General features: G+C 53.6%; 2 protein-coding genes across 2 annotated transcripts in view; both read right to left on the bottom strand.

Annotated features, from left to right (window-relative positions):
* Positions 1 to 2,002: 2,002 nt before the first annotated feature.
* rnf183 (ring finger protein 183) lies at positions 2,003 to 3,803 on the bottom strand. Its single transcript, XM_038307669.1, has 2 exons — positions 3,625 to 3,803; positions 2,003 to 3,550 (listed from the first exon to the last, which is right to left on the bottom strand). Exon 2 carries the CDS (start codon positions 3,513 to 3,515, stop codon positions 2,649 to 2,651), a length of 867 nt encoding a protein of 288 aa, XP_038163597.1. The 5' UTR covers positions 3,516 to 3,550; positions 3,625 to 3,803; the 3' UTR covers positions 2,003 to 2,648.
* A 599-nt stretch (positions 3,804 to 4,402) lies between these two features.
* The window catches only part of dhx16 (DEAH (Asp-Glu-Ala-His) box polypeptide 16), a 33,570-nt gene continuing 22,764 nt past the window's right edge, over positions 4,403 to 15,208 (bottom strand). Inside the window, exons 17-21 of the mRNA XM_038307650.1 lie at positions 9,529 to 9,596; positions 9,287 to 9,449; positions 8,990 to 9,151; positions 5,146 to 5,319; positions 4,403 to 4,576 (exon numbers count right to left, since the gene is read on the bottom strand). Coding sequence (XP_038163578.1) covers positions 4,448 to 4,576; positions 5,146 to 5,319; positions 8,990 to 9,151; positions 9,287 to 9,449; positions 9,529 to 9,596 — 696 coding nt within the window. The 3' untranslated portion in view covers positions 4,403 to 4,447. The remainder of the gene's footprint in view (positions 4,577 to 5,145; positions 5,320 to 8,989; positions 9,152 to 9,286; positions 9,450 to 9,528; positions 9,597 to 15,208) is intronic.

Genomic DNA, 15,208 nt, shown 5'->3' with positions numbered 1-15,208 from the left:
AGAACAGAACCATTTCACTCTGTGGATTGAAGGACCTTCATTCAGAAGCACCTCCAGAAGCTCACCTGCAGCGGGGAGGTGCTGAGGTTCTCCTTCACTCGGGGGGTGAAGACGATGCAGAGCTTCAGGAGAACAGCAGGAGATCTTGGCTCAGCAGCTGATCTTCCAGGAGGAACCAGGAGGAGGATCCTGGAGAAGTTCTGTTTCTGCAGGAAGGAGGACAGAGGCAGCAGCCGCTGCAGCGCCGCCTTCAGGCCGCTGGGGGCGCCACACCGCGGCCGCTCACTAAGTCTGAAAATAAAGACCTTCTGTTTTTTCTCTGCCGGAGCTCCTTCTCCTCCTGAGGACAGGCCGGGGAGCCTCCGCGAGGAGCCCCGCGAGGAGCCGCTGCGCTCCGCCGGAGCGTCCCGGAGCGCAGCGGCTGCAGGGCCGAGGCTGCAGGCCGAGGCAGGCCGCTTGGTCTGCGGGTTCCTGGTCCAGATGGTCCCCCTGCAGCGGAGCACGGCGGACAGAGCCGAGGCGGAGGGGGTGGAGGACATGGCGAGGTGGAGCAGAAGGTCACATGGGGAGAGGAAGTCTGCAGATCTCAGAGAGGGCTGGAGGAGGGGGGGTCTTCAAGGAGAAGATCTGGGTCAAAGGTCATCATGGTGGAAAACACCCTGAGGTGCAGCAGGAAAGGAAAGGTTGGTGGAAGGAAGAACTGTTTGAAAGCAGAACCTCCAGAACCTCCATGGACTGATCCAGAACCTCCATGGACTGATCCAGAACCTCAATAGACTGATCCAGAACCTCCATGAACTGATCCAGACACCAAAGGGACCAACAACCCCCCCAACACACACACACAGGTTTCAGACCCCAGCAGACGGGTCGGAGTAGCTTTTATAGAGATGGGGGCCCACAGGAGGCCTCTGAGGGCCCCCATCCTCTCCTGCTGCTCAGGGTTCTGCCCACTGATCTCTATTTATTGCCCGTTGGTAGTACGGGGTTAAAGTGAAGCCACCGGCCGCCATATTGGTACTCCCTAGTTAGAGTGGTCAGAATGTAAACAATCCTTGAGCTGCAGCATCAAACAACCATCATGTTCTCATTTTAAGGAGGAATTTAAAATAAAGATAAATTCATCGTTTTGACAGACTGGCTGTTTCAGAGCATCAGTAGATAAACTTTAACTTAGAATAAATAAATCGGCCAATCACATCGCAGTCATTAGGAAGTCTATAAATCATCTAATATAACAGATTATACAATCCATCACAATAAAATGAATGTGTTAAAGGAGCAGAATAATAGAGATGAACATGTGATATAAATGAATTGATGACATTTATATGTAATTATATCTTACATATAAAAGATTTTAAATCAAGGCTGAATTACCAGTCCATGTATTTTAATGCTTTAGTATTTTCCTATTTACAAAGATGATTATATAAATACAATGAAAAAAATGACATCATCCACTGAATAAAGAATGACTACGTTAACATTTCCCAGTGAATTTCTATTTCCTCTATTTTCTAACGTTAGACCCAATGTCAGCGTCTAACTCAGTCAATGACTTCCAGTCAGTCTGAGATAGCCAGACTAAAGTTAGTCTGCAGACTAAACTATAGGATCCATCGGCTATAGATGGATTTATTCTGACTGGGAAATGACCAGTGGAACGTCTTCCTGCAGACAGAAAACTGCTGGTTTCTGCAGCCAGATGCTGCATTTTTATGCTGCGTCTCTGTGAGAGTGGGGAGTACCAAGATGGTGGACGATGGCTTCACTCTTCAGGCCAAGAGCCACTTTCGACACTTTCTGAATTATGATCAGGAAAATATCATTAATTCTGTTTAAACAGTAAAAGTTTTCTATTAAAGATCAGCTGATTAACCTTTAATCTGTATAATCTAGATTAATGCTAATCCGAGTTTATCTGGATGATCTACATGTGTTGCTGTTTTATCATCATCATCGTTTATTCTTCTGACTCATAAATAAAATAAACCATTCGATCCTTTAAGGCCTTTATTTTATTTTTATATATATTTATATTTTTAATGAAGACATGTACAGGTTACAATAATCCAAAAATAATATCAGATTATTGCTGCAAAAAAAACATTTGTTACTGAGCAGGTGAATCAGAACATCTACAAAGGAAACATGGTTTCCATGGAAGCTGTCCTCTGATTGGCCGACGGCCGTCTTCCTCTGATTGGCTGATGGCCCCCTTCCTCCGATTGGCCTACGGCCGCCTTCCTCCGATTGGCCTACGGCCGCCTTCCTCCGATTGGCCTACGGCCGCCTTCCTCCGATTGGCCTACGGCCGCCTTCCTCCGATTGGCCTACGGCCGCCTTCCTCCGATTGGCCTACGGCCGTCATGTTCACAGCTCAGATTAGAGTCCAGGGAACCGGTCGGATCCAGATCCATTTGTCTAAAAGATCAAGGAGCCGCTGCTCGGGAATCTGGTTCTGATCCGGTTCCTCGGACCAGAGTTCTATGGACTCCGGCTGACGTAGAAAAACATGAATAGAAGCGTCTGTTTACAAATATCTACAGTCTGAACAGAACCGGGAGGCCCGTCTGGACCGGTCCAAACCGCTTCCAGCGATCTTTGTCCCGTAGTTCTGAGCTGGTTCCGGTCCAGCGGGCCCCTCAGGGGCCTCCCCCCGGGGGGCTGGTGGAGTTGCCAGGGTGGGCGGGGCCGTGGTACAGGGCCACATTGGGGATGATGACGAAGGCCAGGATGCCGACCAGCATCAGCGCCACGGTGATGGTGATGATGGACGCCACCACCACGTAGTAGCACTGGTCCGAGCGGAACAGGCGGCGGACACGCCCCCTCATCCTGTTGGGGGGCCGTCCCACATCCACCACCGCAGCCGGCGGCGCCCCCGGCTCGGCAGCGTCGGGCTCGGCTGGCGAGCGGGGCTTGTTGAGCGGCAGGGCGGGGGGCTTGCCGCCGGGCGGCGGGTGCTTCAGCATCAGCTTCCCTTTGCTGCGCTTGAAGCGGACGGACAGCGCCCGCCGCATGTCCGCCGGCAGCTTGCCGATGATGTCCTGGTTGGTGCCGAGGCGCGGCAGGTCCCGCCCCTTGCGCAGCTCGGTGGGAAGGCGGCAGACGGGGCAGGTCAGGCTCTTGATCTCGGCGGAGCTGACGTTGATGCGGGCGAGGCACTCCAGGCAGAAGGTGTGGCCGCACGCCAGCAGCTTCGGCGTCTTGAAGACGTTGTCGTAGGAGCAGAAGCATACGGCGCACTCCGTGTCCTCCACCACGTCCACGGGCCGGTTCTGGACGCGCTCCACCTCCTTCCCATTCCGACGGCGGGTCTCCTCGCTGCGTCCCCGCCGGTCGCCGTGGTGACGGTCCCGCTCCCTCCTCCTGCTGCTGCGGTCAGCCCGCTCCGAGTCGCTGCTGCGGGACCGCCGGGCCTTGGTGGCCCTGCGGTTCTGCGGGGGCGGGTTGGGTTTGACGTTCTGAGGCGGCGCGGTGCCGCGGCCACCTTCCTCGTGACCGCTCATGGCGGAGGTCCGGGCGGGTCCGAGTCTAACAGCAGCTGTGGAGGAGAGAGAAGCTGGGTCAGTCAGAACCAAGCGGGCCTTTCTCCTCAGAACCAGCAGAACCACTGACCTGATGAGGGAAGGAGGTCCGATCAGAACCGATCCGGCTGCTCAGGTCATCCGGAACCATCAGAAAGCCTCATTCCAGAGGAGCGAAGGGAACGGTGTGATCCGCAGCGCAGAGCGGCGGCTGTGTTCTGCTGGCTGAGCTCAGCCTCCTGCTGGTTCCTCCTGGTCGGACCGGTTCTACCGGTCCCTCCTCCTCCTCCTCCTGTTTCTGTCTGCGGGTGGAGAGAAAACATCCAGGTCTTGCAGGACGGAAACCAGGTGTTCTCAGAGCGAACGCAGCACAGCCCTTCCTGCAGCAGGTGACCCGGCGGAGGGAAAATTCCACTGCAGCTGCAGGAAGCAGCAGGACTCGGACCTGCAGCTCATACCTGTCATTCCTCACCGCCCGGACCGGACCAGGGAACCGGTTCCAGCCCCAAACAGCGACCCGCAGCGCGCCGCCAGAGCTGCTGAAAATTAACCCGTCAGCTTCCTGGTGAGGCTGCGGCATAAAGTCGACCTTTGACCTTTAGAAATGAAACGCTCAGACCATCAGAAAACTTTATTCCAGCCAAAAACAGACGGTGAGCGAAATATTCAGACCAGCAGAGCCGCTCTGCTCCCTCCAACAGTCTGAGGGGCGTTCAGGAGCGACGGGAACGTTCACAGTCCGTTAGGCCCGTTAACCCGCTCTGAGTCCGACCCGAGTCCTTAGGTCCCACTAGGCCCGTCACAAAAGGACCTGAGCCGAGTCCCGGTCCGTCCTGGGCCCGGTCCGTCCTGGGCCCGGTCCGTCCTGGGCCCGGTCCGTCCTGGGCCCGGTCCGTCCTGGGCCCGGTCCGTCCTCAGCCCAGCTCCTCCCTGGTCTTGCCCTGTTTTCGGGGCATCTTCTTGCTGCTGCTGTCCTCCAGCTCCTTGTTCTTGTAGTAGTGCGGCGCCACCTCCAGCAGCCAGCCGCTGTCGATCTCAATCACCTAGAAAACAAAAGCAGAGATTCAGGCTGAAAGCAGCCGGTCTGACTGGATCAGAACCTTCTAGAACCGGATCAACTCTGACCCTCCTCACTGATTAAAGGCCACGTTTCTTTTCATAAACTGATCTCTAAACCAAACTTCCATAATTCCTGATGCTTGTCAACCTTTTTCCTTCCACCTAACTTTCCATGGAGCTGCTGCTTGTTTGACTCGGACCTGCCGTCCAGGTCGAGTGAAATGATTCCCAGAACTAACAGCAGCTGAACAAACTGGATCCTTTGTTGTTGTGATTCTGTGACGCATCAAAGGTTGGTGTTCTATAAACAGCAACATCGCAGGCTGAGGAGCGTTCGCCACTGAGGAGCGTTCGCCACTGACAGGTCAGCATGGGGGGGGGGGGCGTCCAGGTGACCTGATAACCCCTGATGATGGAGACTCAGGTTACAGGATGACCTGCAGCCCAAACATGTAACCAAAGTGATTCAGCGGTTTCCCTCTGGCCCCGCCTCTAAGGCGTGTTGTTGACATGACAAACATTCCTGCGGCGCGGCGGCGTGCAGCCAGCTCACCTGTCTCATGAACTCCTTGGTGGTGAAGACCAGCTCGTGGTAGATGAGCCAGCGCGGCTGCTCCTCGAACAGCGAGCTGTTTGGGTGGACGTACACCGTCTGCTGGTGCTTCACCGTCTTATAGCCGCCTTTGCTGAGCCGCGCCGTGTGGTAGAAATACCCGGCCGTCACCGCCTGCCGTGGATCAGAACCAGAACCCGGTTAAACACAGAGAAACAGAATGAGCTTAGATCTGAGCAGGAGGGCAAGCAGTGAGTCAGCAGCTGGAGAACCGGTCTGTCTGCTTATTGTCTGATCCTAAGCCTGCAGAGAGACTGAGCAAATATTGGCTGTTTGACACCACAGAAATGGATTCAGGAATCCCACCCTGGGTCTGAAGTCCAGCAGGTTCCTGGACCTGGTTCTAGTTCCTGGACCTGGACCTAGTTCCTGGACCTGGTTCTAGTTCCTGGACCTGGTTCCGATTTCAGGACCTGGACCTGGTTCCGATTTCAGGACCTGGACCTGGTTCCGATTTCAGGACCTGGACCTGGTTCCGATTTCAGGACCTGGTCCTGGTTCCTGGACCTGTTTCTAGTTCCTGGACCTGTTTCCTAGACCTGGTTCTAGTTCCTGGACCTGGTTCCGATTTCAGGACCTGGACCTGGTTCCGATTTCAGGACCTGGACCTGGTTCCGATTTCAGGACCTGGTCCTGGTTCCTGGACCTGTTTCTAGTTCCTGGACCTGTTTCCTAGACCTGGTTCTAGTTCCTGGACCTGGCTCCGATTTCAGGACCTGGACCTGGCTCCGATTTCAGGACCTGGACCTGGTTCCGATTTCAGGACCTGGACCTGGTTCCGATTTCAGGACCTGGACCTGGTTCCGATTTCAGGACCTGGTTCTGGTTCCTAGTTCCTGGACCTGTTTCTAGTTCCTGGACCTGGTTCTGATTACTGGTTCCTGGACCTGGTTCCTAGACCTGGTTCTGATTACTGGTTCCTGGACCTGGTTCCGGTTCCTGGACCTGGTTCTGATTTCCGGTTCCTGGACCTGGTTCTGATTTCGGTTTCCTGGACCTGGTTCTGATTTCGGGTTCCTGGACCTGGTTCTGGTTCCTGGACCTAGTTCCTGGACCTGGTTCTAGTTCTAGTTCCTGGACCTGGTTCTGATTACTGGTTCCTGGACCTGGTTCTAGTTCTAGTTCCTGGACCTGGTTCTGATTACTGGTTCCTGGACCCGGTTCTGATTTCTGGACCTGGAACTGGTTCCTGGACCTGGTTCTAATTCCTGGACCTGGTTCTGATTTCAGGACCCGGTTCTGGTTCCTAGTTCCTGGACCTGTTTCTAGTTCCTGGACCTGGTTCTGATTACTGGTTCCTGGACCTGGTTCCTAGACCTGGTTCTGATTACTGGTTCCTGGACCTGGTTCCGGTTCCTGGACCTGGTTCTGATTTCCGGTTCCTGGACCTGGTTCTGATTTCGGTTTCCTGGACCTGGTTCTGATTTCGGGTTCCTGGACCTGGTTCTGGTTCCTGGACCTAGTTCCTGGACCTGGTTCTAGTTCTAGTTCCTGGACCTGGTTCTGATTACTGGTTCCTGGACCTGGTTCTAGTTCTAGTTCCTGGACCTGGTTCCGATTTCAGGACCTGGACCTGGTTCCGATTTCAGGACCTGGACCTGGTTCCGATTTCAGGACCTGGTCCTGGTTCCTGGACCTGTTTCTAGTTCCTGGACCTGTTTCCTAGACCTGGTTCTAGTTCCTGGACCTGGTTCCGATTTCAGGACCTGGACCTGGTTCCGATTTCAGGACCTGGACCTGGTTCCGATTTCAGGACCTGGACCTGGTTCCGATTTCAGGACCTGGACCTGGTTCCGATTTCAGGACCTGACCTGTTCCGATTTCAGGACCTGGTCCTGGACCTGTTTCTAGTTCCTGGACCTGTTTCCTAGACCTGGTTCTAGTTCCTGGACCTGGTTCCGATTTCAGGACCTGGACCTGGTTCCGATTTCAGGACCTGGACCTGGTTCTGATTTCGGTTTCCTGGACCTGGTTCTGATTTCGGGTTCCTGGACCTGGTTCTGGTTCCTGGACCTAGTTCCTGGACCTGGTTCTAGTTCTAGTTCCTGGACCTGGTTCTGATTACTGGTTCCTGGACCTGGTTCTAGTTCTAGTTCCTGGACCTGGTTCTGATTACTGGTTCCTGGACCCGGTTCTGATTTCTGGACCTGGAACTGGTTCCTGGACCTGGTTCTAATTCCTGGACCTGGTTCTGATTTCAGGACCCGGTTCTGGTTCCTAGTTCCTGGACCTGTTTCTAGTTCCTGGACCTGGTTCTGATTACTGGTTCCTGGACCTGGTTCCTAGACCTGGTTCTGATTACTGGTTCCTGGACCTGGTTCCGGTTCCTGGACCTGGTTCTGATTTCCGGTTCCTGGACCTGGTTCTGATTTCGGTTTCCTGGACCTGGTTCTGATTTCGGGTTCCTGGACCTGGTTCTGGTTCCTGGACCTAGTTCCTGGACCTGGTTCTAGTTCTAGTTCCTGGACCTGGTTCTGATTACTGGTTCCTGGACCTGGTTCTAGTTCTAGTTCCTGGACCTGGTTCCGATTTCAGGACCTGGACCTGGTTCCGATTTCAGGACCTGGACCTGGTTCCTGGACCTGTTTCTAGTTCCTGGACCTGTTTCCTAGACCTGGTTCTAGTTCCTGGACCTGGTTCCGATTTCAGGACCTGGACCTGGTTCCGATTTCAGGACCTGGACCTGGTTCCGATTTCAGGACCTGGTCCTGGACCTGTTTCTAGTTCCTGGACCTGTTTCCTAGACCTGGTTCTAGTTCCTGGACCTGGCTCCGATTTCAGGACCTGGACCTGGTTCCGATTTCAGGACCTGGACCTGGTTCCGATTTCAGGACCTGGACCTGGTTCCGATTTCAGGACCTGGTTCTGGTTCCTAGTTCCTGGACCTGTTTCTAGTTCCTGGACCTGGTTCTGATTACTGGTTCCTGGACCTGGTTCCTAGACCTGGTTCTGATTACTGGTTCCTGGACCTGGTTCCGGTTCCTGGACCTGGTTCTGATTTCCGGTTCCTGGACCTGGTTCTGATTTCGGTTTCCTGGACCTGGTTCTGATTTCGGGTTCCTGGACCTGGTTCTGGTTCCTGGACCTAGTTCCTGGACCTGGTTCTAGTTCCTGGACCTGGTTCTGATTACTGGTTCCTGGACCTGGTTCTGATTACTGGTTCCTGGACCTGGTTCTGATTACTGGTTCCTGGACCCGGTTCTGATTTCTGGACCTGGAACTGGTTCCTGGACCTGGTTCTAATTCCTGGACCTGGTTCTGATTTCAGGACCCGGTTCTGGTTCCTAGTTCCTGGACCTGTTTCTAGTTCCTGGACCTGGTTCTGATTACTGGTTCCTGGACCTGGTTCCTAGACCTGGTTCTGATTACTGGTTCCTGGACCTGGTTCCGGTTCCTGGACCTGGTTCTGATTTCCGGTTCCTGGACCTGGTTCTGATTTCGGTTTCCTGGACCTGGTTCTGATTTCGGGTTCCTGGACCTGGTTCTGGTTCCTGGACCTAGTTCCTGGACCTGGTTCTAGTTCTAGTTCCTGGACCTGGTTCTGATTACTGGTTCCTGGACCTGGTTCTAGTTCTAGTTCTAGTTCCTGGACCTGGTTCTGATTACTGGTTCCTGGACCCGGTTCTGATTTCTGGACCTGGAACTGGTTCCTGGACCTGGTTCTAATTCCTGGACCTGGTTCTGATTTCAGGACCCGGTTCTGGTTCCTGGACCTGGTTCTGGTTCCTGGACCGGGCTGCAGTTCTCCTCAGCGCCTACCTGGGATCCAAACGGGTCCACTCACCTTCCGGATGGGGACGTTGTCCCCGTCGCAGCTGACCACCTCCACCTCGATGCGCTCCATCAGCCCCTCCAGCTGGTCCCGGACATCCCGCGCTCTCCTCATGGAGCGGAACTGGATGAAGTTCTCGTAGCACCACTGCGTGGAAAAGCCGCTCTCCACCCACTGAGGACGAGAACAGCAGTGAGCCCGGACCCACGGAAGCAGCCAGAACCCAGAACCGGGTCCCAGTTACACCACTGCTTCCTGTGTTCCAGGGGGCGGCGCTGCCCACTGACTCCGCCCCCTCTGTGGATCTACCTGCGTGTAGACGTTGAGCAGAACCAGGTGGTCCCCCCCCGGTACCACGAAGTTCATCCGGGCGTTGTCGGCGTGCACCACCTTGTCTTTGGGTCGGTAGAAAATGGAGTTGTTGACGGACAGCATGGCGGCGATGGTCAGCACCTCCTCTGAGCATTTATACCTGGCGGAGAGAGGAGGACCGTCAGGCAGGGGAACGCCATGACGCCGCTTCTGGATCAGGAAGGTTCTGGAACACTCACTGCTCAGAGGCCAGGATCATTTTACTCAGCATGGGGTCCACCGGCAGCTCAGCCATCCGTCGCCCCAACTGGAGACGAAGAACAGAAACATCAGGAGGACATGGAGGAAGTGGGCGGAGCCACATCCTCTGACACAGTTCAGTCTAAAGGCTAATTTATACTTTGAAACCAGGTGGTCTGCGTGTGTCGCAGTGAACGCAGATATGCCCCGCCCCCTTACGCAGACACTCTGCTGCACCCCTCCCAAACTGTAGCTGACCGCAGACAGGAGGCCTCTGATTGGTCAATTCTCCATCCGCTCTGCTCTATGCGTATTTCCTGTTTGGTTCCTTACCGGCTTGTTTCGTTTGTCTGACCGCCATGTTGAAAACGACTGGTGAAGAAGGAGGTGCGTGAGAACGCTGCGGGAGGAGAACCAGGCCTAAACCTCTCCTTAGTTTCAGGATCAAATCCGTGTCCCTCCAGCCGTTCCTTGACCCCCCTCACTGAGAACAGCGGTCTGCCGTGTCCCTGCAGTAGTGACTAGTTCACCATCAGAGCACACGTCCAAACGTCCAGGAGACACGGAGACACGTTTGGAGGAGAAACAGAGGAGCAGGGCTGCTGTCTAACATGTCCTGGGGTGGACCATGATGAACCCGTTCTACTCGCAGTGATCTACATTTATTATCTTCATCCTCATAGAAGAGCCGCATGGCGGTCTGGGTTGGCCCTCTGGTGGAGGCAGCCATGCAGGCCGCCCAACATGGAGCCTTTCACCAGGAAGAGGGAAACCTTCTGGGATTCGGTTACTTTTTGGATTTAACCCTTTCCTCCACAGTGATCAATGCAGCGTACAGCTGTTTAAACATGTTTATAAATATAAATATATATCATTGCAATGTTAAAAGCTCAGCTAAACCAAGATGGCCGACAGGCTGGGAAAAATACCAACCACCTCGACTGTTTCAGTTTCTACATGTAGAGGAACCAGCTGGACTAGAACTACATAAATGCATAAATGCAGTGATTTTACTGTATAAAATGCATAAAGTTCACTTGAGTGAAGAAAATAATTTCCTTTATAGATTAAAATGAACAAAGATTTTTCTTTTCCCTATTAAGAAATCCACCGTCCCCTTAACATTCCTTAAGGGAATGAGCCACCAAAACAAGATCCTCCCCCGCCTCCAGTTAAACAAACATGACGTTCACGACCGACCCCCGCTCAAAAAGTAAGTTACCCATGGACCGCTCTTAGCGCTCACCTTCCCCCAATTTTCCTGCAACTCCTCAGCGCGTCCGACAGAAGATCAGCTCCCAACCCTGGCCTTTAAGGAATTTTATTGAAGCAAAGAAAGGGCCAAATTTTTTTCCCCTGACCATTTTTTTCCCCCTTCCAGTAAGAAAAATTGAACCTGGGGCCCCCCCGGAGGGGGACCCACCGGGCGTTTTTTTGATTCAATGATCGCTGAAAACGCAACAAACGTGGAATCCGTCCTCATTAAACTGCTAGTTTAAAATTCTCAGACAGCTTCCCCCCAGACTGGTGAAACGCGCTCAAGAAACAGGCACCTCACAACCCCAAGCGCTACCCCAATTACCATGTAAGCGCACCCCCGCCCTTGCCTATTTAATTAATCCCATTTTTTTAACTAACTTAAATTATACAAAATACTAATGTTTTAACCATAAATTTTTTTATAAATCCAAACATTTTCTTTTAATTTGGACCAACTCGAGCGCAGCAACAATGGAGCGCAATCCCCTCGCGCTCCGGGCTCACATTGAAAACTAGAAAAACCGCTTCTTTCCTAAAAACGCTCCCCACCTGGAAAAAAACCGCAGAGAATACGAAACACAAAGCCCCCAAAAAGCTGGACCTTAGTGAGTTACTCCCCTAAGATGAGTTATTTCCAGAGCCTTCCAAGGAGCGTAGAGCTGCTCCTAAAGCCAAAACACCAGCGTCCCCTCCAGTGGGGGATGGGGGGGTCCATGAAAAGTTCCCACAAGAGTTGAGACAGAATCAGAAAATCATTGATATCCCTGCCAAGACTAAGTAAGGAAAGCGGAAGCGGTAGCCGCCCCAGCCCGCAGACCCTCAACAGGGAAACCTAGGAACATCTCCTCTGCAGCTGTAGGAAAAAAAACATGCCCGTGCAGCAACCAAACCAAGGGAGCCTAAAAAGAAACAATCCTCCCCCCCCCTCCCCCTGCCAGCAAGCCTGGGGACATGCCCCCGGCAGACCCAACAAAAATGGAGCCTAGAACATCCACTCCCTCTACAGCTGGAAGGGACCATGCCCCGGGCAGAAACCCAAACATGGGGCGAGTGCCTAGAACATCTCCTCTGCCAAGCTGGATGAACAATGGCTCCGCAGACCCAACAATGTGAAAGCCTAGAACATCCTTTCCCTCTAATACAGGCCTTGGAAGGGACCCATGCCGCAGGGACAAGCATGGGAGCCTGAGAACATCCTCCCTCATGTGGCAAGCTGGGAAGAGAACAAAGGGCCCCCGGCAGAACCACCATGGGAGCCCTAGAACCATCCATCCCGTCTGGCAAGCTGGACAAGGAAAACCAAGCCCCGCAAGAACACAACATGGAAAGCCTAGGTAAACCAGACTCCCTCTACAGCTGGGAGGAAACAATGCCCCGCCAGAACCAACAGGAGCCTAGAAACATCTCCTCTGCCAAAGCAAGGAGGACATGCCACGTGCAGACCAAACATGGGGAAGCCCACTAGAAACATCCCCATCCTCCTACAGCTGGAAGGAGACATGCCCGCAGACCATAACTATTGGAGCCCCCTAGAACACTCCTCATAAAACAAGCTGGTAAAGGTACAGACCCCCGCAGATCCCAACAGGAAGCCCCTAAAACCAACCTCCGACCGTGCAGCCTGGAGGACATGCCATGGCCCGCCAGACCAACCATGGGATGGGCCTCTAGAAACCATCCTCCCCTCCTGCAAGTGGAAGGACCATGCCACGGTGCATACCACAATGAAAGCCCTAGATGGAACCATCTACCCTCTGCAGCTGTGAGGACCCCAATGCCCCGCAGACCAAACAATGGAGCCTAGAACATCCTCCCTCTGTCATCTTGGGAGGACCAAGTGGCCGCAGGACCCCAACCCTATGGAAGGCCCCCCCTATGAAACATCTACCCTCTGCAAGCTGGAGGACATGCCGCAAGAAACCCAACAATGGAGCCCTAATAGGAACCATCTCCCCTCTAACAGCTGAGGAAGGAAACATTGCCACGCAGACCAAACCATGGGAAGGCCCTAAGAAACATACCCTTCCCACTCCCTGACCATGCTTTGGAGGTAAACATCGCCCTGCAAGAGCACAAACCCCCCAACCACTGGAAAAGTCCCACCGAAAACAAGAAAACGTCTCCTCCTGGCAACGCTGGGAGGCACATGCCCCCGCGAGAAACCCAAACACAACCGGAGACCCTAGAAACAATCTCCCCATCAGCAGGCTGGGAGGAACAAAATGGACCAGCCAGAACCCCAACCAATGGGAGCCCCCTAGAAAAAAACATCTCCCTCCTGCAAAGACCTGGAGGAACAATGCCCCCGCCAAAAGAACCCAAACCATGGAGAAGGCCCTAGGAAACAATACTTCCTCCTGCAAGCTGGAAGGACAATGCCCGACAGGACACCAAACCATGGAGCACCTAAGGAACCATCTCCTTCTTACAATGCTGTAGGAAATACATGCCGCAAGGAACCAAACAATGTGAGCCCTAGAACCTCTTCCTCTGCAAGCACAGGAAAGGACAGCCCGCAAGCGAACCAACCATGGGAGCCTAGAGACATCATCGACCTCTGGCCAAGCATTTTGGGCGGAGGGATACCATGCCCGCAAGAACACCAACAAATGGAGCCCTCTAGAAACTTCCTCCCTACGCAGCTTGGAGGACATGCACCCCCGAGCAGACCCCAAACATGCGGAGCCTCAGAACTGAATCCTCCTCGCGGTCAGCATGCTGAAGAGGGAACCAATTGCCCGCAAAGCGACACCCAACAATGGAGAGTCCTTTCAGAACATCCTCCCTCTACAGCATGGAAAAGGAACAAATGCGGGCCCCCGCGCGACCAGAACCAACAAAGGGAGCCTAACTAAGAAACATACTCCCTCCCTAACAGCTGGAGGAACATGGGCCGCAATAGCCTCCAAAACCCAAAACCAATGGAGGCCTAGAAACAAATCCTCCTCTCTGCAGCTTGGAGGACCATGCTCGGCCCGCCAGAGACCCAACATGGAGCCCTAGAAATACATTCTTCCCTCTGCAAGCGGGAAGGACATGCCGCCCGCGCAAGACCTAACAATGAGGAGCCTAAGAACATCCTCCCTCTCCCAGCCTTTGGGGAAGGAACAATGCCCGCAAGACCATACATGGATGACCAACTAGAACATCTCCCCTATTACAGCCTTGTGAGGACCCATTGGCCCCGCAAGACCCAACATGTGGGAAAAAGCCTAGAAAACCAATCTCCCCTCTACAAAAGCCTGGTAGGACAAAATTGACCCTAGAAAACATCCTTCGCCTCTGCAGCTGGAGAAACCCATGCCCGCAGACCCATAGACAAAAATGGAGCCTAGAAACCGCCTCCCCCCTGCCAAAAGCCTTGGAAGGAAAACACTTGTGTCCCCGCGCATAGCCTGAAACACAACCATGGAAGAGCCCACAAAGAACCATCCTCCTTATCATCCAGCTGAAGGAGCACCATCGTCCCGCATCTGAGTTCAACCTAACAATAGGGACAGTCCCTACATCATAACACAACTCTTCCCCCCCCTCTTTGGCAGAGCCTTGGAGGAAAATACTATGCCGAGCCCACAGAAACCACCATGGAAAAGCCTGAGAACATCTCCTCTACAGCCCTGGCAGGACACAATGCACGCAGGCAGGCACCAAAGCAAATAGGAAGCCCTAATATACAGTCTCTATCCGCTCCTGCAAGCTGAGGACAGGGACATGGCCCGCGTGCAGCACCCTAACAATCTGTGAGCCCGTAGCACATCTCCCCTCCTCCGTGCAAAGGCTAGGAGAGTGACTATGGGGCCCCGCGCGCAGAAACCAACAAATGGAGCCCGCCTAGAACATCCCTTCCCCTACTTCTCAAGCAAAGCTGGGAGGCGACAGCACGCTAGAACCCCAACATGCGAGCCCAAGAGACATACCCTCCTCGTAGCAGCTTGGGCGGGGCCGGACATGCTCCCCCGCCACAGCGAACCAAGAACAGTGGAAGCCCTTAGGAACATCATCCCCTCTCCCCTCGTGCATGCTGGGAGGGACATGCCGCGCAACCAACCAATAGACACATGGAGGCGCCTTAGAAACTAATCCCCTCCCCTCTTTCAATAGCTCTGGAGGATAAACATAGCCCGCAAAGTAACCAAAAACATGGAAAGCCTAGAACCTAATCTTCCCCCCATCTCTTCCCACTCTCTCCTCTATCCTGGACCCACTTGTCTGCTACATCCTCCAGCTCCGATTTTTGAAGTCCTAACTCATGCCTCCTCTCTTCATCATCCTCCTCCTACCTTCCACTATCTTCCCCTTGCTTTACACGCACGATATTTTCCTTCGGTTCTATGACTGACCCTTTACGAGTCATCTCTACTTTTCGCCCTTCCTTTTCCTAGACTATCTTTTTCTACCCCCCATCTTCTTCTTCCTGAA

The sequence above is a fragment of the Cyprinodon tularosa genome, unplaced genomic scaffold, assembly GCF_016077235.1.
Source record: "Cyprinodon tularosa strain WSP-4 unplaced genomic scaffold, ASM1607723v1 ctg618, whole genome shotgun sequence".
In the NCBI taxonomy this organism is placed as follows: domain Eukaryota; kingdom Metazoa; phylum Chordata; class Actinopteri; order Cyprinodontiformes; family Cyprinodontidae; genus Cyprinodon; species Cyprinodon tularosa.
The sequence above is the reverse complement of the archived record's forward strand: the minus strand, read 5'-3'. Positions and strand labels throughout refer to the sequence as shown.

Bases quoted from the DNA above. Each gene is read 5' to 3' on its own strand.
- rnf183 (XM_038307669.1), bottom strand. From the start codon at position 3,515: ATGAGCGGTCACGAGGAAGGTGGCCGCGGCACCGCGCCGCCTCAGAAC.